The sequence below is a fragment of the Agelaius phoeniceus genome, chromosome 14, assembly GCF_051311805.1.
Source record: "Agelaius phoeniceus isolate bAgePho1 chromosome 14, bAgePho1.hap1, whole genome shotgun sequence".
In the NCBI taxonomy this organism is placed as follows: domain Eukaryota; kingdom Metazoa; phylum Chordata; class Aves; order Passeriformes; family Icteridae; genus Agelaius; species Agelaius phoeniceus.
The window spans coordinates 8768379-8791658 of record NC_135278.1 but is presented as its reverse complement, the minus strand read 5'-3'; the positions used below and the strand labels follow the sequence as shown (position 1 = coordinate 8791658).

Here is a 23280-nt window from a genome sequence, read left to right as displayed (position 1 = left end):
GTTATATCCACACACAGATATGATCAACTGAGCTCATGCTTATGTAATCAGACACATTACTCCATTGCTTCATCTGTAACTGAATAGAACTGCAGCAAATTAGTTCTGGTGCTCTGCAGAATTACCTGCTGAGATTAATTACTTGTTCACTTTTTGAATAAAGTCCATAAAAAGCACACAAAAATCATTTATCCCATCAAACAGCAATTTGGACCATGCAGTTAGAGCACAGCTAAGCTGAAGTAGAAAGTTCACAAGCCACTCAGCTCTCCTTCCAAATGAATCCCTTGCATAAGTTTGATGAAAAGCAAACACAGTATTTTGGCATGGGTAGGTATCTTGAAGAGCTGCATCCATCACATATTCCTGAGGGGATCTCTAAGATTTCTTTATCAAAAGGCTCAATGTAGTTTTCTTTTAGGTCTGGAGAAATGAAAGCAGCCTGGATCCCACTGCCAAGCTACTCAGGGTACTTGCATGTTCTTGAGTCCTGTAATGTGCTAAAATAAAACTACATTTGACCACAGAGTTTGAACCACTGTTTGACCACTGTTCTGAACATAGTAAGCATCTGACAACACAGAAAAATGCTGCTATTTTGGTGTTGTTAATGACTCCTCCCAAAGGCCCATGACAAATAGATAACTGATACAGGAATTGTCTATAAAACTGGAAATGTTTTCCTCTGAAATCACTGTTTTCATGCCTTAAGTATTAGAGCTGATAGAACAAACAATTCTAAAAATACACAGGTAAGAAAGCAAAATACCTACCAAGTGTTATAAAAGCCTCACCTTGCCCTCCAAAGCTCAACCTTATCTTAACTGGGGATCACAAGAGATATCTCACTACAGGCACTATTTACTTCCATAGAAAGCACTTACTAAGGAAAGGTGAAGAGGGAGAAGTACTAAAAGGAGTGAGTGACTTGCTGCTGTTTGCAGAACTGTAACAGGTTAAAAATAAATGATAGGAATAAAGGAACTGGCTTAACAATGACTCAGTCATTACCATATAGAAAGAAGCCATTATAATTCAAATATAAAACCCAAGGCCCAGTTTTCACTAAGTAAAACTGAGAGCTGGGTTGGAGCCCCTAAGCATTAAGGCCAGCAGAGGAATCCCTATGACACACAGGATTTGGTGTCTACCCAAGTCTCAGGGATACTGGGCAAAACCTGCAGATGATGAGCTACAGCCACTCCACATTTCAACAGGTAGCTGCACCTACCATAAACAGCCATCAAAATAGTTCCAACACCCAGAGCATCAAAATCACCTGTGGTTTGAATTTTTTGGTGAGGGCATAGCTGACTGAAGAAAAAAGCATTGCAGACGTAACACAAGTTTGTAAAGGGAACTCTATGCTCCATCATAATGCTTCACATTAAGAATCACCCAACACTTGCTAATTCTGTAGGAATTATTCTAGGAATGGGCTCAAAGTGTGACGTGGTTTGAGGGCAAAGCGGGTTCTTCTGTCTTCTCAGTCAGACACAAAACCAGGTACACATCAAAGACTCATTCCCTGAAATGAGCAGCATTCCAGCTGTGAAGCCAAACTCCCAGTTGATCTCTAACATTAGCAGAGCCACATTAATGACTTAAGCACAGGAAGAAAAACTGCATCTTGAGGATGAAGAATGCAAAGGTATTAAACATCTCCATGGTGCCTGCAGCATGGGCCCACACCCACAGGAGTGTTTGTTCTTAATCTCTGACTGCTATTACTCTCTCATAAATCCTTCTTCAATTACAAACAGTTTTAATTAATAACATACCCCCTGTGCCTATGCCCTGGGCCATTACCACTTAAACTATTAAACCAGAGTCTCATGTGGCAACTAAAAGCAGCAACAGCGTTTTTTGCAGGCCTGTGAGCAGTTTGTACTGTGTTAAGAGCACAGCTGCAGGTAAGCACATAACATCCCTCCAAACAGTGGGAATCATCTCAGCAAGAACCATCCAAAGCTGGTAGGACAAAAGGGTTCTGAAGCATGACAGCAAACCTGCACTAAAAAAATCTCCATCCCAGGCATTCAGCCAGGCAGTCCCCAAATTACCTACTCAACTTTCCTAGCTCTTCACCCTGGGCATCCTTCCCCACAAAACTTCCCAGCCTGTATCCCTGCCTTTTGAAACAGGACCTCAATTGGCTCTGTCTCATGGTTTCAGAACTGGGACACCAGCACCTGAAAATGCTGCTTTCTACAGCAATCCACATGCATTTTCTCCATCCCTTTTCTTACTGCCTTAGGTTCAAACAGAGCTCAAGTCCCACCAGCTTACCTCCATTGCCTCTTTTACAACTACACCTCAGCATTGTTACACAAACTGTGTTTCTCCTAACAAAGAGAGTCAAGCTCTATGCTAACAGCCCATAAATTCAGACACTGGTGTATCTTCAGATAAGAGAATGACTGTGGGGGCCCTGAATCACACAGCAATTTCTTCTTGCAAGACCCATTCAAGAACCTGAGGGCCTCCTCTTACCGGGACACAAGAAGCTCTGCTTTGTCACCTTCAAACAAGCAGCTTCTGTATTACACTTAAACTGACAGTTGATTGGAGCTAATGAAACATTAGAGTGGCAGTTGCTCTTTGGTATTTTAAAGAAATATTTACACTCCAAGGGCTTGACCATGCCCTGTGAAATGACTCAGAGCAAGTAACAATGCAGGTTTGTACAAGACAAAGTAAATAAATGTGTCCCAGATCTCACACAGCAAAGCTGTCAACCTATGAACAACTTTAGTTGGAAATTTAAAATGGAATTAGCTTACTATTTTGTATTATTTACATTCAGTATTACAGACCAATGGTTCTGCACAATCCCTTGAAAAACAGTGGAATAAACACTTCCAAACAAAACATATGGTGCCTCTACCATCATATAACAAGCCATGCTAGCACATTCCAGCCCTCACCCCACCTCCCCAAGTCACTCCTTTGGGCTGCACCCTCCCTACATCTGCCATACCCCAAATATGGTATTTTGGAATACCACAAAGTGTGGCTCAGTTGCTTATTTAAGGGCCCTTACTCCCCTGAACTAGTACAGCCACAGCCCTGCCTGATGCTCTCAGTGCACCCTGTCCAGCTGCAAGGGCTGTCAGAAGCCTAAGCACATTTTGTTGAACTGCAGTACTCACAGCAGGCTAAACCCCACCAAACTGGCAGTAACACCAAACTTTTTATTGTTCACCAACGCACTAGGTGAGAACAGAATTTCTCAGTGAGCTCCACACCTTCCCCTGGCCCATCAGAGTGATCAGGCAGCACAGCCTGCCCTCTGCCTGAGGGTGAAAATAGCACAGGAGCTTGGGCCTTCTGGAGGGCAGGGCTGGTTTTGTTTGGCTGTTTTCTTGGGGTTTTGTTTTTTTAATGTTGAGTGTTATTACTAGACCTTTCTTACAATGCAAGAAACAGGTAGGCAGTGTTTTATTTTGTTTCAAATATACCATAAAGACTGTTTCAAGTTCATATACCTTAATCAGTGATAATTCCTGTTAGCAGCATGATCACCAGCATCACCATTTGCTCTGGACACTTCTTACTCAGTGCTGGCAGTTAACAATGAGTTTAGTGAGGTATCCCTAAGCACAAACCAAAGCTGCTCACTCACCTGCACAGTCACAGGCTGGGTACCTACCATCACAGTGTCCTGCAGGCATTTGAAAAAACAGAGATATTAAGTACAGAAGAAAAAAAACTAATGAAAAGTCACTCATTTCCCACTTCCCAATTCACTGTCTATTCACTCTTGGAAAATGTTCTGGAAAATTTCTGCTAAAATCTGTCTCAAGGTGTTTGCTCACAGTGAGATACAATTGCTTGCTTTAGCTAAACTAGTTGTCAACCTATGCAAACACATGATGATAGACCATTAAGTGAGAGGCAACTGTGAAGTGTGAAGGACTTGTGCAGAGAGTTTTCCCAGTTGTCTTTTGAAGAGTTGTCTCAAATCCATTCCTAGTAGTAAAATTAACAAGCTTACAGCACCACTTTAGAATACCACACTGTTAACAAGTTTATATCACCAGTCTATAGAAAATAAAAAAATCAAACCAACAAAAATTCTGATCTCTCCACAACTTTTATCAGTTTAAATGTGATGGTCTTGACCTTGGCTGGGCACCAAACACCCATCAAAATCCTGCTAACACTCCCCTTTCTAGCTGGCTGGGGACAGAAAATGTAACAAAGGCTCCTGGGTTGAGAAAAGTACAGGGAAGTAATTTACTAATTACAATCATGGGAAAAACAGACCCAGTTTGAGGAAATTATTTATTACCCATCAAATCAGAGTAGGGTGATGCAAATAAAACCCCTTTCCCCCAGAACTTCCTTCTTCCCAGGTTCAACTTTACTCCCAAGTTCTCTACCTCCCCCACAGTGGCAGAGGGGCACAGGGAATAGGGGTTGTGGTCAGTTCTTCACACAGTTCCTGCCCTCCTTCCTCCTCAGGAAATCCCTCACAAACTGCTCTAGTGTGGGTTCCTTCCCCAGGTGCATCCTTCAGGAGCAGAGTGCTCCAGAATGGCTCCCCACTGCTGGCAAGGAGGGAAGGGACAGAATTGCTCCCTGTGGACCTCCCTGGGCTCCACGGGGACAACCCTTCATGGGCTGTTTTCACTGCAGCCTTTCCCTGAGGGATTGTTCCCACTCACAAGCACAGGCAGCATCAAACCAGCACCTGGCTCTGGCTGGGCAGACTCAGGCAGTGCCTCTTTTCTCACCAGGAACGTTGTGGTGGATCAAAGCATTACCTTCAAAGACCTTCAATGGATGGATTAATGCTCAGCTCATTACCCCCAACTGAGATATCACAGTGCCTGCATGTGAGCTGAAGGCCAAACTTGTCAGATTTTTTTAACTCAACAGTTATAACGAATTCTTTTCCTGTTATCCCTAGGAAATTAACTTTGTGTCTAGAGATTCTGCTACATGAAACATAAAATAGACACAGCACAGGACCCAGCTAATAGAATATAACAGGTGTGTTCTCCTTAAGTCAACATCTTAGACTTCTGGAACATTCATTTTTTCTGCAACCTTTCTAGTACCAAATAAACGTCTTGATTTCATAAGTGTAACTCTTCATTTATTCTCCACTGTGAATAAATTTAAAACAAAAAACCTAAGCTATTGAGCAGGGCTATATATTTGCTTTAAGCTGTACTCTACACATGGAATATTAAAGACATTATTCAAAAAGTGTTCAGCACATATTGTTTACTGGATCTTGTATTGCAGGGTAGGTCTTTATTAAAAGGCAGTATTTGTTCCACAAGGTACACATCAGACACAGGAGAACAGGAAGCCAATTGCCCATGTACAAACTAACTCTGCACTTCAAGTACTCTGAGAAGATTCTGCAGTTTGCCAGCAGCAACCTGACAAGGGGGGTCTGGATGAGAAAAGGCAGAAACAAAGAGTAAAAACTGATTTGCATTAGTGTGCCATGGTGCATATGCTTGTGCACACCTGGGACTGGGGTGGACAAGACAAGAATGAGGCTTGGGAACATAATTCTTAAGCCACTGGGCACAGATAACCAATTTTTGCCTCGTTTATACGTAAGTTTTACCACAGACACATGCAGCACCAAAACCATGCCAAGCCCCGTATTAAGCAAAAAACTTCCAAGAAAGGCTAAACTAATACAATAAACTGGAAAATTCAAATTAACAGAATGACCTCAAGCACAGCAGCTTAACAGCCATCATTAGGGTTAAGAAAGTTTGCTTTGCTGGAACTTTAGGAAACACGTTTTAGCCAGAGATTAAAAAGCTTGCTAACAACAGCACAACAGTGGAATGAAATTCATGTTATCTTACAGCACAAAAATCTCACTAAGGTTTGACTACAGAAGTTCTACGCACAACCAAGGAAAAGAGAAAACAATCAACATATTGTATCATTTCACAGTGTACAAGTAAGTAGTTATGAAGAGAAGTCAATTTTCCATGTAGTCATTTTTGTGTCCTCTGCTTCAAAAAGAACACCATTTGCAGACAACTACAGCTTGTTTTCTCTTGCTCCTTCCCCTACCAGCCATTACAGCAGCTTATAACTGCTACTGACACTGCTTTACCATAGGAAATCCAAGTGCACACTTCAGCAAATATCAAGGAGATACATACCTGTCTAAAGACATACAAAAAATATTCTATGCCCTTTCCTTTGCATTACCAGGATAAACTGTAGAAAAGGAGAAAGATGAGCAATGTGTAAGACCAGTCCTCCCAGAAGGAAATTAAAGATTGAATGTTATACCTCAATAAAAATATATTTGAAAAAAAAAATTGTACTTCACATTAGAAAGACATCACCTGAGTTTCTAAACAATTCTGGTTTTGAAATTACTTCTAAACACAGAAATAGATTAATTATGCCTATCCCACTGTGTTGGTTTGGGCTGGGATAGAGGTAGTTTTCTTCATAATAGCTACTATGGGGCTATGGTTTGAATTTATACTGAAAACCAGCACACATACATGTGCAAGTTTTGTTTTACTTATTAAACTATCTTTATCTTGACCCATGAGTTTTCTCACTTTGCTTTCCTGATTCCCCCACTCATCCCACTGAGGGGTCACAGTGAGTGAGCAGCTGCATGGTGCTCAATTGCTGGCTGGAGTTAAACCACAACACATACAAATCAGGAAACTATTCACAGCAAAGTGAAATTCCATCTTTTACACTGTAGCTGCAAAGTAAGTAATGTAGCTTTTTTAAACAGCAATTTAATTCCTTGAAAATGTAATGCTTGCGTCATGCCAATATTATTTTCAGAGCAAGCCAGAAAAATACTAGGCATGGCAAAAGTAGCTACAGGAGTTTTCAAAAGAATATAATTATTCCACTTTAATTGCAAGTTAAGGCCTCCTCTGCTCAACACAGTAGAAGCTGGCTAAAGAACAACTTCCATCACCATTACAGAAAACACCAGTACGCAGTCAAGACGAGCACAAGTCTTATTTTAACCATAACTGAGGCACCAGCCTCCTCTTAGTGCATGTGTATTACACATTTGGAAGAATGCTTTTCCTTCAGCTCACAAAAAATCTGAATTACAGTCTGTGGACACCAGAGACACCAGGGATCTTCACTTCAGTCCTGTTTGCCCTCGCGCCACTGCCGCGAGCCCTCGTTCCAGGCCACATAAACAAAGAGAGCAAGCACCACATGGACAGTGACCACAGCTACTATGGCAGCATAGAAATAGCTGTCCCTGTCAGACATCCCCAAGGAACCTGAGAAAACAAAGAAGGAAAGCACATTAGTTATGAGCTAGGAACTCTGACATGGCAAATCACAGTTCTCCCTAAAGACCAAAGTTACATCTACTCCCGTATCAAAAGTCTGAGCTCAAAATGATTCACAGGAAACAATTCACTGGGACAGTTAAAGGCCTTGAAACCATCTGGAGCAAAGCATCACTGAAGTATTCAATATTTAAGATAAAATAAGCTAGATTTGATGTCAACAGCTTAGAGTTCTATAATATTCACTTTTTCTGATAGTACCTTCCAGCACCAAACAGACTTCAATGTACTTTTTTCCTAAATGTAACTCTCTTTGTGGGGCAGTAAAATGGGGGAGGGAGGTGGCAGGAAGAAGGAGGAGAATTCTGTAATAATTTGCCACTAAAACAGGAGAAAACAGTAGAAGAACAATTAAATTTAGAAGACTTTTACCTTTTGTATTTAGACTATAAAACAATAATGGCCTACCAGTTAAGATACATGAAAGCATCTCATATGAAATAAGCTTTCAAATATCCAAACACTGAAATATTGTTTCCCTTAATTAATTTAAAAAACTTGACAAAGTCTCCCCAAAAGCAAACAAAACCTACACATTACAGCACTCCAAAACCATCACCCTGCGAACACAATCCTTTCAGTGCCAACAGATCTTGTCATTAACTGACACAGCGAAGTTAAAGCTCAGCTTGCTACACCTCAAATTAAAAAAAACAGCTAAAAATTATCTTGAAAGTTACTTAATGAGCTTTGAGCCTTCATGTACTACATACAGCAGTACACACCAAAGGAGAATCATCTCAGAACAACCCATAAACTGCTCAAAAAGCAGCTGCTTTTTCCCTTTCTCCTCCCCACCTCTAAAGGAGATAACTTTCTAGAATTGCAGGAGGTAAGTATTAAAGCCTTGCAGAATCAGGACTACAACATGGCTGCTTGTTCAAACAAACAGCCATAATCTCTCTTCCTTTTTTTTTTTTAATTGAAAGAAAGCTCCAGAAGCAACCACATTCAATATTTGAAATTGCACATAACTTGTTTCAATGCACATGTTTCAAAAAGCAAAATATAAACCTCAGAAACAACATTATTCTGTCTCATAATTAGTTTGCAATACCTGCAGGAAACATTACTCTGATGATTCTGACAAAAGTATTCTGCACAGTAGTGTTAAAAACCCTTTAGGTAAGGGGAACAATGCACCTCTATGCAATATAAATCCTTGTATAATAAACAGCAAATTTTGGATTGCAGACCACAATGAAGGAAAAGATACATTGATCATTCATATAATTTTCTGTTCTCATTAAGACATTACAGGACCTTTTGTATATATATGGAAACAAATATTCAAAACAGGAAGAACAAAGATGCCATTAGAGAATTGTGCTTCTCCTCTATTTTTGTAATAAAAATATTAATTGGCAGAAACAAAATTACCTTCAAATACATAAGCCTTTGATGAAAAATATAGCCCAACAGGTAATGTAATCATTAGAGCTGTGAAGAATAGAAGTGTTCTTAAAGTTGATGTTAATGAACCCTCATTTCTGAAATAAATAAGAGAAGTTACACACAAAAGAAAGTCACAATATATATGCCTGAAACAGGACAAGAACTTGTTCCAAACAGAAGCTGATTACTTTTCAAGAACTGAATAAGTCTATTGTTTGGAAGCAATAAAGACTTGAAGTAAGCATTTGTTGGCTGCAATAAAAATGAGAGTATTCAAAACAATGTAATGATTCTGCCAGTCTAAGCTCACAAACAAAATTAAAAACAAAATCAAAAATTAAATCTTTAGACTTTCCCCTGTTACTGCTTTGCAAGCATTATAACATAGGGGGGTTATGTTAATATGTTTATCAGTCCATTACTGCATAATTATTAAATATCTAATATTAGTTACACATGCACATGTCATATGACAGTATCCTGCATTAAAACTTGCCAAGTTCCTTTTTTTTCTTTTAAGTAACTACAAGTCCAGGAAAATGACAAATCCTACAGGCTGGGATAGAAAAGGAAGTACAGTGAATGAATTTAACAGCTTACTACTCCAAGTTCCTTTTTATTAGGTCTTCTTCCTCTATTTAAAAATAATTTCTCAGTTTTTAACTGAGAAAGCTGCAATAAGTGTAGTAACAGTCACAACATAAACTCACTATACCAAAACTTTGCCTTCACAGACCTAAACCTGGAAGACCTTTGACAAGAGAAATTTTATGTACTTGGTAGGGTCTCCTTGAACTTGACCTGCTAGAACAGGTGTTGTGTTTACAAAACACCACACACAGCCTGGTTCTGTGTGTTTCCACCAGTTCTCACTCACTCTGCCTGGCTGACTGCATTATTTTATGATTAAATAAACATGTAAGCCAGGCAATACCCTTCTGACTTTCAAAGACTGCCTCATTCAAGGACATGAGTCCTTAGGGCGTTGAAACACAAATGTATGTGTTTTCCTTTGGAAAAAAAGTGGAAATGGGGAAAAAAATGGTTTCATTCTCTAACTGTTTTGTGCAGCCATGCACAGCTTCTACAGTGCAGCCAACAGCCCTGCTGGCTGCTCGTGTACTGCCATACATTTAGGCAGCTCTAAAAAAGAAAAACATCCGAATTCTTTTCCTTTATAGCGTTTCCCTGAAGGACTGTCAGGGTGGAGGACAAAACTGCATTCAAAAATCTCCCTGGGGAAATTAGAAACCATTCTATCAACACTTACCCACAGAAGAGTAAGATGACCTCCAGCTTATTACCAAAGTTAAAAACTTTGTCCACTGCTGACAAATACTTTTCTTACACTGACATACTCTCATCGCTTCCCTACGCGGCAAAAACAAACATTCGTGTATAAGCTCAGCCTAGCTCGGCGCGTTTCCCCACGGCCGGCAGCCTCCACGCTCGGCACTGGGGGTGGCCCGGGGTTACACAGCGTGACCCAGGCCAACCGGGGCCTTCCTCCTCCTCCTCCTCCTCCCGCTCCTGCTCCTCCGGGCCCGAGCCCCGCTCCCTCCCGCTCCTCTCCCCGGGGCTGCAGCCCCAGCGCGGGCTGATGGAGCCGGGCGCGCAGCCTTCCCCGCTCCCCACCGCCGCGCCCTCCCGCCCCCGGGCCCTTGTCCCGCCCTCCCTGAGACTCACGGCCTGAACTCGGCCACCGGCACGGCGCTGACGGGGCCCGGCCCGTACCGCTCCATCGCCGCCCGCTGCCGCCGCCTCGGCCCGCCGGAAACCGCGGCTATGGGCGCGCATGCGCGCGGAGCGCCGCCGCTGTCGCCATAGCAACCATGGGGCTGGCGCGGCCTAGCGGCGGGCGGTGAGCACTGCAGCGGGACAGAGGGACGAGAGACGGGTGGAGGGACAGGGGTGGAGGGAAGAAAGGACAAGATGGATGGAGGGAAGGAGAGATAGAGAGACTGAGGGATGGAGGGAAGGAAGATGAAGGGACAAGAAAGATAGAGGGTTGGAGGAAGGGAGAGATGGAGAGCCTGAGGGATGGAGGAAATGAGGAATGAAGGGACAGAGGAATGGAAGGATGCAGGGATGAAGGGACAGAAGGATGGAGGGATGGAAAGATGGAGGGACTGAGGGAAGGAAAGACAGAGGGACTGAGGGATGGAGTGATGGAGGGCCAGAGAGATGTGGGGATGGAAGGCAGCCTGGGACCTGGACCACAGCAGTGGCTTCAGCTGGGCCTGAGCAAAATCATCATCTCTACAGGGAAAACTGCCCTGAACAGGCTCACTGCCAGCTTGGAACAGTGGTGCCATCTGTGCTGCTTGCAGGTGCTTTCCTTGAGAGAAAGAAACCGAGTGTTTGTGTATGGCAAAACTGCTGCCAGATGTCTTGGGTGAAGGTTGAGGCTTTCCAGGAAATTATTGTGGTCTTAGAGCCAACAAAACCTATGGTATTGATGTTTTGATGAACTCATCAGTACAAAACACTTCAAATGAAATAACACAAGGCCAAGGCATTCTCTGAAAGGGAGGCTGCAAATTGTCTCTATGCCATCCGGTTAGGAGGGAGAGTTGTTCACTTAAAGGTTTTCTGCTCTCCTGCCACTAAATTGAAATTCCTTCTCCAGCCAAAGAAAAAAATTCTGATCAAAATCTGAAAGAAACCATCCCCATCATAACTAACAGGTTCTGCAAATGAGAGTCCAAGGACTCCTGCAGAGTTCACTCTCCTCCAGCCTGATGAGCACTGAGCATTTCCAAGGTTACACTCTGTTCAAGCTATTCATTCACATTCCTGCTGAAGCTACTCCACTTAAATACTCACCAAAGGATGAACTCGAACCCAGCTTTCCAACAGAAGCCTGGAATATTACAGTCTCTGCTGTGCAATCAGTCTCATTTGCAGGGGAATTAATTGTTGACACTCAATGAACAGCTTTTGCAGGAAATAAAGCCTTGCAAGCTTCCAAACAAAAGCTCATGAAGCTGTTTAATTGATGTTGCCATTTAATTGAATCTCATATACCACAGTAATTACATATTTGCCCCTTTTATGGTAAAATCATGTTGTTATCTTGCCACAGCCACGACAAACCTCAACTGTGTGAGTCACTAACTCCACTGGACTCCCTGCTCATCTTTTCCTGCAGGGTGCAGCCTTCCAGCATTCCTGCAGCTCTGCCCTGCTCCTTGCTGCAGTGCCAAACAGCACATGACATGGACAGAGGCCTCTTCTTTCCCTCCTGAGCCACCTTGGCATCCTGCTACCCTGGAAGAGAAGAAATATGAGATGGTTGCTTTCCTTGCAATCAGTAAGATGGGGAAATAAGCACTTTGGTTTTGGTAGCTCCTGCTGTGATCTTGCCTCTCAGGGTTTACTCAGAGTTTGAGTTTCCTTCACCTGGGTTGGAGGACACTAAATGGGCACCAGCAGCTGTAGTGGAAGGCAAGGGGCAGCACTGTCTGCAGCATTGATTTTCTACACTCTGATTACAAATACTGAGGCATTTTATTTTGTTTTCTCCAACGTGCGTGAGGAAGAAATTGCATTTTGTTAAAAGCACTTTTTTTTCCCCCAGCAATGAACACAGTTCAGCTGGCAGCTCCCTTGTGTTTGTTAAGATGCAGCACAGTTCAAGCTGTTCAGCACTTATGGGGTCAGGTCTGGCTCTTGGGGTCATGCTTTCACTGTAAACCAACCAATTTCATGTTCTTTTAAAACAGAAGAGCTCTCCTCATCTTTGAATCCACTGCTACCTGAGCCAGCAAAGTGACAGCTTGCATGAGGGGGGCAGCAGGGGCTGGCATGGGCCAGGGAGGACCTTTGTAGCCCCTACACAGCAAGGAAGGTTTGCTGTGTGACTCAAGCTTAAAACTTCCAATGAGTTCTTCAAAACACCTAATAAAATTTCAGCTAGCCAATCCCAATATTCAACCTAAATGTGGGAACAGGTTTTGTTTACTTATAAACAATTAAAGCAATTACAAATCATTTTAGCAAATCAATGAAGTTAATTTAGAGTTGTTAATTTAAGACAGAAAGGTAATTTAAGATAGAAATTGGATTGCTGAAAAATTATGAATGTGGGTACAGAGAACATCTAATCACTAGAGGATGTTCTTTCCACTTTTGGTTTGACTTTCTTGATAGTTTCCCCAGTAGGGAAAGCAATGACATAAGAAAGTTTAATAACAGAACAACAAAACAAGGAAATATAAAAGTGGAATAAGTCTCACATCATATAAACTTACCATAAAGATGCATATCAAGGATTAGGAAGTAACAAATAATTTAAGGCTGAACAGTCCAAGTCATTAACTTTTAATATAAAGTTACTTCATATCTCACCACACTGATGTTTTTATCTCCTTGAATAATAACAATTTTGCTGAATGACTTCCTGCATCTTAGCTGCTTTTCTTTTGTGAGCACATAAAGGAAATACAAAACTGTTGGAAAAATTTTACAATTGTGAAAGAAAAAGAAGCCTTTTATTTGCATTTTTGTATTAGCTAAAAGACTTGGAGGATACCAAGTTTTGTCTGTTTGCTTCAGATTTTATAGATCAGGTATTCTGAAATTTCAGGATGAACAAAGACCTGCCTTACCTTCTGGATTATGGAGAAAATATAAAACTTGTCCTTAAGCAGAAAATGTGCTGCAAGCACAAGAAGCTGCCAGCTGTGGGACTAAATATCTGCTATTCTGTGTCCTCAACATTTGCTAGGAGATGCTTGAAGAACATTAAAAACACAGGCAGCCCCTGCTTTTCTGGGGTCTGTGTCTCAAGGGTGCAGAAGAGGCAGCAAAGTGCCTGTTAAAGCAATACCATCTAGTGGCAGATGCAGAAAGAGAATCCAATCCCCCAACAGGAGCAGAGCTGGAAAGGTGAAAGCTGAAATAATATTTGAAAACAAAACCACTTGCTTGACAGTTTTTTTTTCATTACTTGTTTCCATGGTAATATATCAAAAAGGATGATATACAAATAAATATTTATCTGTTCTGTGAACCTCTACACCCCAGAAAAGATGTTGCAAAAAAGATGAGATGATGGATTGGCTAACTCTGGAATTCTCCATGATAGTCCAGGCTGAAAGCCCAACAACCACAGAGCATGTTACACAGCTGGCCACCCATCTTCTGTGGGAATAGAACCACAGAGACATTAATGCTTGGGTTGGCAAAGACAACATTTATCTGGGCATTACAGGACTATGATAAGTTAGAGAAAAGAGCTCAGACACCCCTATTAGCTAATGGAACTTGGAAGTATCACAATGTAATTTTCACCTCTCTCTAGTATTGCTGTCAATGAAAACATAGAGCTGCCTTCCACATGCATTGTGTAATACCTGTGGCACCTTCAGAAACAGAGTGGGAAAGGCTTCATTCCCACAGCTGATACAAGTCAACCAATACTTACCAATTTCAGGTGAAACTCTAGATACTGAAGGAAACAGATGCTTTTTCTGTAGAGGCAAATGTAAACAAAGTCTTACAAGTTATATGCAGTTTAACCAGTATGTGACATTCTATACCCCTGCCCAGACAAATGGTGCTGACTATAAAGTGGGTAGGGTCAAATTTTTTTGCAGGTTTGGAGGAGTACTTTTCCAAAAACTAGTGTATGTTAGCACAAATGCATGGAAAACATATCCCCTTCCCAGTGCTATTTGGGCTATAGTTAGCTGCAGAAAATGCAGAAAGTTTTTGTGAGGATGGGGGTGGTGTTTATAGGGGTGGTGTTTCTGATGGCCTCATCCTCAACCAGTGATGGGTTCATTTTGTTGCCAGGTGATATTGACTTTGGTGGAGGTTGAGAAGATGCCAGAAGCCTCCCCTTGACAAAGTCTTCTCAACCTCCACCAAAGTCTTGCCACAATACAGTAACCCAATACAGTACAGAATTAAAAAACCCAATACAGTACAGAATTATTTAAACTCTAATACAGTGGCCATTAAACAATTTAAAAACAGTCATGACAATTAGCTTTGACTAACAGGAATATCCAATACATGAAAGGAATATTAACAGGAATATCCAATACATGAAAGGAAACTCACAGCCTAAAGGAGACCACAACAAAGCTCTTGAAACAGAAGAAATCTTAGTATTGGTAAGGCATGACAGGAGTTTCAGTGGATTCTTTACATTGCATGGCCACAGTTTCTGTTTTTGAGCTCTCTAGACATGACCTCATTCCACTAGTTCATAGGCTGTTTTCATTGCACCCTCTCCCTGAGGGATTGTTCCCATCTGAAGCGCAGAAACATCAAACCAGCACCTGGCTCTGGCTGTGCAGAGACTCAGGTGGTGCCTCTTTTCTCACCAGGAATGTTGTTATGGATCAAAGCATTCTCTTCAAGGATCTTCCAATGGATGGACTGAGGCTCAGCTCATTACCCCCAGCTGCTGAGACTATATAGTGGCTATATTTATCCTTTTGCCATAAGTGTAACTCTCTTTGTGGGACAGAAAAAGGGGGCGGGTGAACTGTGGATAATTCTCTAACTTATTTGCCACCATAGCAGGATAGAAGAGTGCAATGACTAATAAATTTAGATAAATTCTACCTGTTCATTTACTGAAAGTGTGTTCCTTGATTGCAAGTTGATCACATGGGCAAAAATGTCGCATCTGACTAATTTCACACTAGATGATTAGATAAAAATTCACATTATTGTTTTAGTTGAGGCAGACCACAAACACTTTCCACCTTAGCCAAAAGGGTCACAAAGGGGAGACTGTTTTCTAGTTTACAACAGAAATTTTGTAAGAAAAAAAAAAATCAATAAAGACAGAACCATTGGACTGCTCTAAGGGCCCAGGAAAACAATGAAAACCTGGGAATGCTTCTACTTTTATATACCAACACAGAAGCACTAAACTGTTCATCTAGGGTTATGTGGCATCTTCTGCATTTATCCTATGTTTGGTGTTTATCTTCCTTGTCTGACTCTCTGAGGAATACTACCTGAACCTATATTAGAAAACCAGTTAGGGTTGACATGAGCTCTACCTGCCACCCTGCCCATTTCCCCTTTTCTGGCTTGCTCCTGGAGTGGATTTGTCCTGTGGCAGCCAGGGCTCTGCAGGCTCTGAGTGGGGACAGCTGGGCAGCACCAGACCCCAGCAGGAGACAGAGAAAAAGCCCTGTTCTCTTTCTGAGCTCACAGGCACCACTGGAAGCAAGAGAGTGGCTACAGCAAATGCAAGTAGGCAATAACCTGGATCAGCAGACCAGGTTTTGGGGTTGGCACATTAACCTCTAGACCAGGGAGGGCTCAGTGCACTGGGAGCTGCAGGGGAAGAGCAATCCCTCAGTCACAGTAGCAGGGGATTGTGCAACAAACATTGAATGCGTTCCTCAACTGCACCCATACAAATAAACTGGAAAAGCTGTTGTTCCCTGGGCAGATCTAAAGACACATTTTACAGAGTACAGAAACATCCATGGATTTTATGGCTTGCATACTGTCAGCTCATAAAAGGATGCTGTTCAATGCAATGGGAACTGTAATACTTTATGCCTACTGGCTCTGGGTTAACAGCCCTTTTCTTCAAAAGATGCCCTCAGCAGCAGAATTGCCCTCAGCTGTTCCTTGCTTGCAGGTGAGAAGAAGCAGGAAGAAACTTGGGTCTCCAATAAGTTCTTCAGTAGGGCCTGGTATGAAGCATTCTCCTTTGCTTTCAGATCAGTATTTGTGGAGAATAAGAGGGAAAGGGTCCTTTGCAGAGGCAGGGTCATAGCCATGGCCATGTGGCTTTCCTTTTGTTGTAGAGGAAAATTCCTGGCAGTCAGGTTGATCAAGTGGTTACATTACCACCTTCCTCAGCACCTGGGGTCAGATGAAAACAGGGTGATGCTGTTTGCAGACAGAAAGCAGAAAGTTTTGGTTTAAAAAGAAGATTGATAGATATGAACACATACATACACATGTACTTTAAACCAGCAATAAGAAAGACAGTGCTTGGGAGTAAATAATACTATAGTACAACAATTAGTGATACTACTATATGACTGCATTGCGTGGGAGGATTTAAAAACCTGTCATTTCATTGTTGAAACAGCCCTAAAAGTGAAGAATTTCTGATGAGCTTCATAACATCAGTTACATGAAAATTGCTTCCCCTTCCCACTGCTCCTGAAAATCTCTATTTTATTTTCATTGCAGCTGACACAAAAAATAGTCCCTGTTCATCCTGTGTCCTGGAAAGCATTGCAGAGATCCAGCACACTGGGCCATCCACACAACAAAATTTATACTTTTATAAAATTACCAGCTTTTCCACCATCCTGTTACATACTAAGCCATCCATCAGTATTACAGTGATGTTATTTGCATTCCCCAGTAAAATGAATGGTAATATGCTTATAGCCATACAGGATACCAGCAGCTTAGGATGTAAGCCAGACTTAATTAATAGAGTAGCTAAATTTTAACTGACATTGTGGCTTCAGTTCTGTTCTTTGCATTTGGCATCTTCACTAACTAATAAAATTCTCCAAGGTCAGCTACAGTGACAGGAGTTATTTGTTTGGATCCAGTACTCACCCAAAAGACATCTGCATCCAGCCAGAACCTTAGTTGGCTTTCAGGTGAATGAACACTGCTCAAAGGACACTATGAATATACAGATTTAATTTACCGAGTAGCATGCTTCATATTTTCCCCACCAAGAAGGATGGAGAGCTGCAAGTCAGGCTTTTCTCTTTGCCCAGCTTTCCCACTAGGCACATGGAGGAGAAAGTCACCAGGAGATGCTGCAGAGTGAATCAACAGAGCATCCTCACTCAGGGAAGGCTCTCAGTGAAGAGCTTGGCTTTATCCAAAGCACCCATGGCAGCTTTGCTCTGGGAAAAGGGCAGTGCAGCATGTGGCACTAAGCAGCAGTTGCTGTACAACTCTGTAATCAATTATCTATAAGGATGGTTCATTTCTACACCTTAAAAATGCAAATAGAGATCTGTTTTGTCTTTACCCACAGGAAGGATATGGGATATGAAAATCTGGAGCTTTGGAGATTTTCATATCCGAAGATGTCAAAAAGATTGGAGAAAGTCACCAGTACCTCTGCAGACCAGAACTGGTGATCCTCTTCTTAGGCATGTGGAAACCCTGCCTGAAACTCCTCTGAGACCTCACTAGGCCCACAAGTTACAGCCTTTAAAACTCACATGGGTAAACAGCTGAGGCTTTTGAAGGTTTTCAGGACTTAGGCTTAATTTTTTTCTGATTTTTTACATAAACTAGCAACAAAGAGACAAAAAACTCAAGCCTGCTACCGAAGACCCCTTGGTGAACATAGGGACAGACAGGGATTCTTGGAGTGGCTCTCTGGCAGGCAGTGAAGGACCCTGCTTCCCAGAGCCTGGCTGGATGGGATGCAGCCACAGGGAGACATGAAGGATGCAAAGCCCCCTGTGAGCAGAGACCAGTGTTTCTCAGCCTTTCCTTTTGACAGGATGGCCCCTCCTTTCAGACTTATTGCCTCTAGTCTTTTCAGGAAAACACATCAGTGCTCATCTAATTAGTCTGCATGTAGGTACTTGTGTGCTGTGAGAAGCTGCTGCAGAACAGAGAGCCTTGGAGGATCTGAAGGTGCAGAAGTCTGGGCAGGGTTCTACTTCTTTCCATTGTCATAACTTTCCATTACCTCATGTCTCTGCCCCATGACTGCTCTCCCCACACACGCACACATTCCTGTTCTCTGTGTGAAAATGAGAAAACACCCTCTGTCAGGCTTTTCACCATTGCACCAAAGGATTGCATCCCCTTCTTCTCCCTCACCCAGAACTGAACTGGCTGCTTCAGCAGTAGTGGCAGGCCCACAGTAGTTATCCATTTGGTACTGTGTGGAAGGTCTCTGCTCTATCATCCCCTCATGGTGAAATTTAGAGACAATTACTAAAGCTGCTAATTAAGCATGTTGGAAAATATAAAACACTAAAAGCTCTGCTTCAAGACTGCAGCAAATGTCATACACTGATTACATGGAGGACAGGACATGGGCATGGGAGCATTAGCTCCAGGCCAGGTGACAGATGTTTCTGTTTTACTGGCATCCACCAATGATATGGCAATCACTCTTTAAATAAATAATATTCACATTTCATTGAATCTTGCTGCGTCTTTCTTGCCAGAAGATGTTTCATTTGCTGGTTGTTCCTTTGCTTGTACTGTTTCTGCTGAGGTTAGTAGAAATTTGGCCTTTAATGAAATGTCATGTTAAGACACGTTGACTGTTGAATACAGAGCAGGAAAACTCTGGTTTTGTGGCCAATTCTTCTTCAGCTTAGAATGACCCCCTCAAAATGATTCTGATATATTGGCAAATGGCTACGTATAATGCAACTGTGATTACCTGTAAACTCTGTTAATGATTAGGGTGTTCTTTTCACTGCTATGGCAAAACTGATCTTTCCCCTGGGATCATTAACTAGCAAATACTTATGAGTCTTGACTTTACGTGCTGACTCTCTCTGCTGCTGATATGCTTCTGAATATGCATCAGATGGAGCCAGCAGTTTCCCTGTCAGCTGGCCTGGAGCTGGTTTTCCTCTTATTTGAAGGCAATTAGTGTTTGATCATATATTACCACTCCTCAGCTCCCCAGCAAGCCTGGAGCAGAGCACCTTCACTCACAGTTTGAGTTCCCCAGCCCTTTCTCTATGTTAGGTATTCAGAATCTGCATGCTTTTAGGTTTACCTCTTCTATAAAGGATAATGCACAATACCACAGGGTCAGCCTTTTTTAAACCCCCCTTCATGCCACATGTGAAGGCTGCAATGCCCCACTCCTCACAGAGCACAACATTGTTCATGTGTTTTCCTCCCACCTGAGAAGCTTCAGGGGACATGAGCAATGTAGATCCTCCTGAGGAGCTGGAAAACAAGGTCCTCCTCAGAGAACCTCACCAAAGTCCTTTCTATGTAGTTCAACACAGAAAACCATACCAGAAACTTGCCCTGTCAGCATCCCAAGCCTTATTAACTGTAGGTCACTATTGCCTGCAGAGAAGCGGCCCAGAAGACAGCAGAGCTCTCATCCTGAGCATGGAGGGGCGTGGTGGTGCCTGGCTGCTCTGCTCTTCCCTTCCTCCCTGTAAGCAATGCCTCCACTCAGGGGGGACTGCAAGTGCCCTGAGCCTGCTCCCAGCCCTGGAGTTCACAGCCCCTTTCACCACAGGGATGAGGATCAGTGAAGCAGAGTGAATTGCACCAAATGGGGCTTAAATCGAGGTAAGCCTGAGTTAATTTAGAATTGCAGAATCATTAAGGTTGAAAGAACCCTCTAAGACCAGCAAGTCCAACCATTAACCCAACACTGCCAGGTCCTTGAGTAAAGCATGTCCCCACACACCACATCTGCACATTTTTTAACTTCCAGGCAGGGTGATTCCATTATTTTCCTGGGCAGCCTCTTCTAATGCCCTTTCACTGAAGAAATTTAATGAGGTTAAGCTCGAGAAGACACCTGATGAAAAGTGGATGCTTCCAAGAGCCTCGTGTCCGGTGCCATCTCAAAGAGGAGTCACCTCTGCCTGCCCAAAGCACCAAATCCTTTTTGCACTGACCAGGCTCAGTCCCTGCTGGTGCCAGGACTTCTCTCCCACCGCTGCCCAGCAGGGCTGGGGGCAGCTCCGGAGACGGCACAGGCTGGGCTGCAGCATGCCCGGCACGTCCCTGCCAGGAGCAGCCCATTTCCCGGAATCCTGCCCGGAGATGCCAGGCTCCGGCTGCTCCCGGGCAGGAGCCGCCCCTAGATGGAGCTGCACAGCAGGGAATGGGCACCCGGCACCAGCCCACCCTCCCACCCACCCTGCCCGCGACCCCCGGCTGTGGGCTCCGTGTTCAGCATCGCTGTGCTGAGCCCCACGTCTGCCCTGGGGTGCTGGGGGAGCTCAGCCGACCCGACAGCCCTGGAAGGATGCCTGGCTCTGGAGGTTTTTCAACTCTGTTTCATTAAATCCCTTGTTTAAAGCCTTTTCTAGAAGCTGGCTGCACTTTTCTGAAATTATTTCAGTTTAGAAGGAATCATAGCTGAGCCCTCATCAAAGAAGTTTATTTCTGGCTGTTAAAGGGGGTTGTTAGTTTACTTGCATAATATTTTATAACTCAACATCTATTTCTCATTTCCAGACTGCAGCTTTGTAGTCTTTACTTGCTCTGCTCATCAGTGAGGTGTGAGATACCTGAACAGAGGCACAAACCACACCAGCACCTGTGAGGACCCAGCAGCAGGGTCCCCAGCACATGGCTGTCCTTGCACTGGGACCACTGGTGCACATCACAGCCCTTTCTGCAGGCCCAGGGGTGCAACAAAAGGCTGGACATGAGTTCAGAAAGAGCAGGAGCTGGTGATGCTCACAACAATCCAACCTTCACTATAGGTAATTACCCTAAAATTCTATCTAAATTATAATTTTTATTATGTGTTTTGCTGGGATACAAATACTTTTCTTTCTTTAAGAAGTCAATGCTACATAGCATAAATCACAGACTGAGCTCTGAAGAATCTACATTAGCACTTTTTGCCAGGCCAGAGTCTGACCTAAAGGCTATGGAAGCAGAGAAAACTGCTGTTGCCTTGGGTGAACACTGGCAGGTTGCTACAACTACACTGCAGGGAAAAATTGTGCTCTGGATTAGCTGTGTGAGAGCAGCCACCCTGAAGGTGACAATTTCCCAAGACAGAACATCTCATCTACCCAGAGACTGGATCAGGTGTAAACACCCTTCTCCTTTGATACACAAAACATAATTATAGCTCCTGAAACTGTTCTGGGAAGAACACTGGTAACTTTTCCCTGCTAAGAAAATGAAACTCACAGGAATGTCTTTTTCTTCTCCCTTTCATCCATAAAATGATGGCCAGGAACTCCCTCAGATATGTATTTTTTCACTCAGCACATGCCACTTCTGATCAGTTGGGCTAGATCCATCCACAAAAGATGCTGAACAGTTGGTGTTTAGCCCACACAAAATCCCATCCACATCCACAAAACAAGGTTTTCCTTTACTTTTCTCACCTACAGGACTTGATTCAGCTGATATTTTCAGAGCATACAGAAGCCAGAGAAGCAACAATTGTCCTCAGCTCATTTACCCAGTTTCAGTGATTGTATGGTCATGCCAGACTTAGGAGAAATGGGCTTTACTTCTGGGATGCACCTTTAAGGTTTAATTCACGTCAGCCTTCCAGGGGACTGCCCCCAACTATCAAGCATCAAATGAGTCTGGGATGGTTATTTTCTTAGTCTGTTGACTTTACACAATGAAAAGTCTTTATTGCTTTCAAGCTTTTAGCATATCACGGAACCTAAACTAATCTCCAACACACTCAAAGATTTTTTTGAGAAATAAGATTCATCTTACAAGTGTGAATGTCTAAACATCACCCAGAATGCAGAAACATCTTCTCAGCCCTGCTTGGTGTCACAGGCACCCCAGCCCTCTGTAGCCAGCTCCAGGATGAGATCAGAGCAGGGAGCTGTAGGGGATGGTTGCACATCTGGGTGGAACACAGCAGAAACCACTCCTGAAAATACAAAAAGCAGGATGTGTTATCTGCTAGTGAGGGAAATGAACCCTTATTTTTCCCCCCACTATATGGTGGTTGTGAAATTTTTCACAATCACAAGTAAACAAGGTGTTGTTGTGCCTCACTCAATACACCATGCCCCAAAATACCTTGGCTTGCTCCTCTCACAGAAGGCAAAACCCCACAGTGTTCTGCAACTTGGGCTTTAAATTTGCAGCCTCATATCCCTGTACAAGTCTGGGCTGGTTTTATGAATTCTGATGTGTTGCAGCCTAATGTGGCAGCCTGATAGATGCAGGCTGAAGGAAGGGAAGGGGGGATTTAATAACCCTGGCCTGGGCACTGAGCTGGTAATGAAGAAGGGTTGTTATTAGTCATTTGCATAACATAAAAGGAGATCCAGATCAAGGCTTAATAAATTCTTCCTCATATAGAATAACACAGTTATAGCCATTTCTATAAAAATGTCAAAGCCTTTATGTGAAGTAAGTGTTCCTTCAGAGCATAAAATACAGTCCTACAACTCAATAAAATCACTTGTATCACTACACTGATCTCTTTGAAGTGTCACTAAAAAGGGCAGGGTTATGAACTGAAGCATCATTCTTCTTCTCACCTGGGATGTGAGACAGCACAATGAAAAGAAGAGCTCAGGTTAGGGTGCAAGAACTAAACTGGGGACACTGAGGAGCAAGCATGGGGAAGCAAGGCCCTGGGTGTGCATCTACTCTAAAATTACACTGTCTTTTCTGTTCAGGTGATGTTTTGGCCCTGAGAAACTCATCACCCCAAATTAGGAGGTAACAGTTGGCTCAGAGGTGGGTCAAACCCCCAGGCAATGGCAGGTGGGTGGATTGGGCAGCAAACAGCAAGCCAGCACTGTGCAGTTTGGTTTGGTACCAGGCACAACTTGCAAAAGTCAGATTCAGGTTCTCAAAGACAACTGGTGATGCTCCATGAGGGAAAAATTACTGCAGCAGTGGGGAAGGTGCAGCTGTGAGC

At 43.0% G+C, this 23280-nt stretch overlaps 1 protein-coding gene and 1 long non-coding RNA gene across 3 annotated transcripts in view; both read right to left on the bottom strand.

Moving 5' to 3' along the window:
• Window positions 1-5220: 5220 nt before the first annotated feature.
• On the bottom strand, window positions 5221-10523 carry VMA21 (vacuolar ATPase assembly factor VMA21). The gene is given in 4 exon segments (XM_054641658.2): window positions 5221-7259; window positions 8712-8821; window positions 10413-10474; window positions 10476-10523. Coding segments are annotated over 4 exon segments (363 nt in total). The 3' UTR covers window positions 5221-7116.
• Window positions 10524-10603: 80 nt separating this feature from the next.
• Window positions 10604-23280, bottom strand: part of LOC143695199 (uncharacterized) — a 38737-nt gene continuing 26060 nt past the window's right edge. Inside the window, exons 3-4 of one of the 2 annotated variants that reach the window (XR_013184241.1) lie at window positions 22113-22275; window positions 10604-16598 (exon numbers count right to left, since the gene is read on the bottom strand). This is a non-coding gene — a long non-coding RNA (uncharacterized LOC143695199). The remainder of the gene's footprint in view (window positions 16599-22112; window positions 22276-23280) is intronic. The other variant, XR_013184242.1, reaches the window with a different exon arrangement.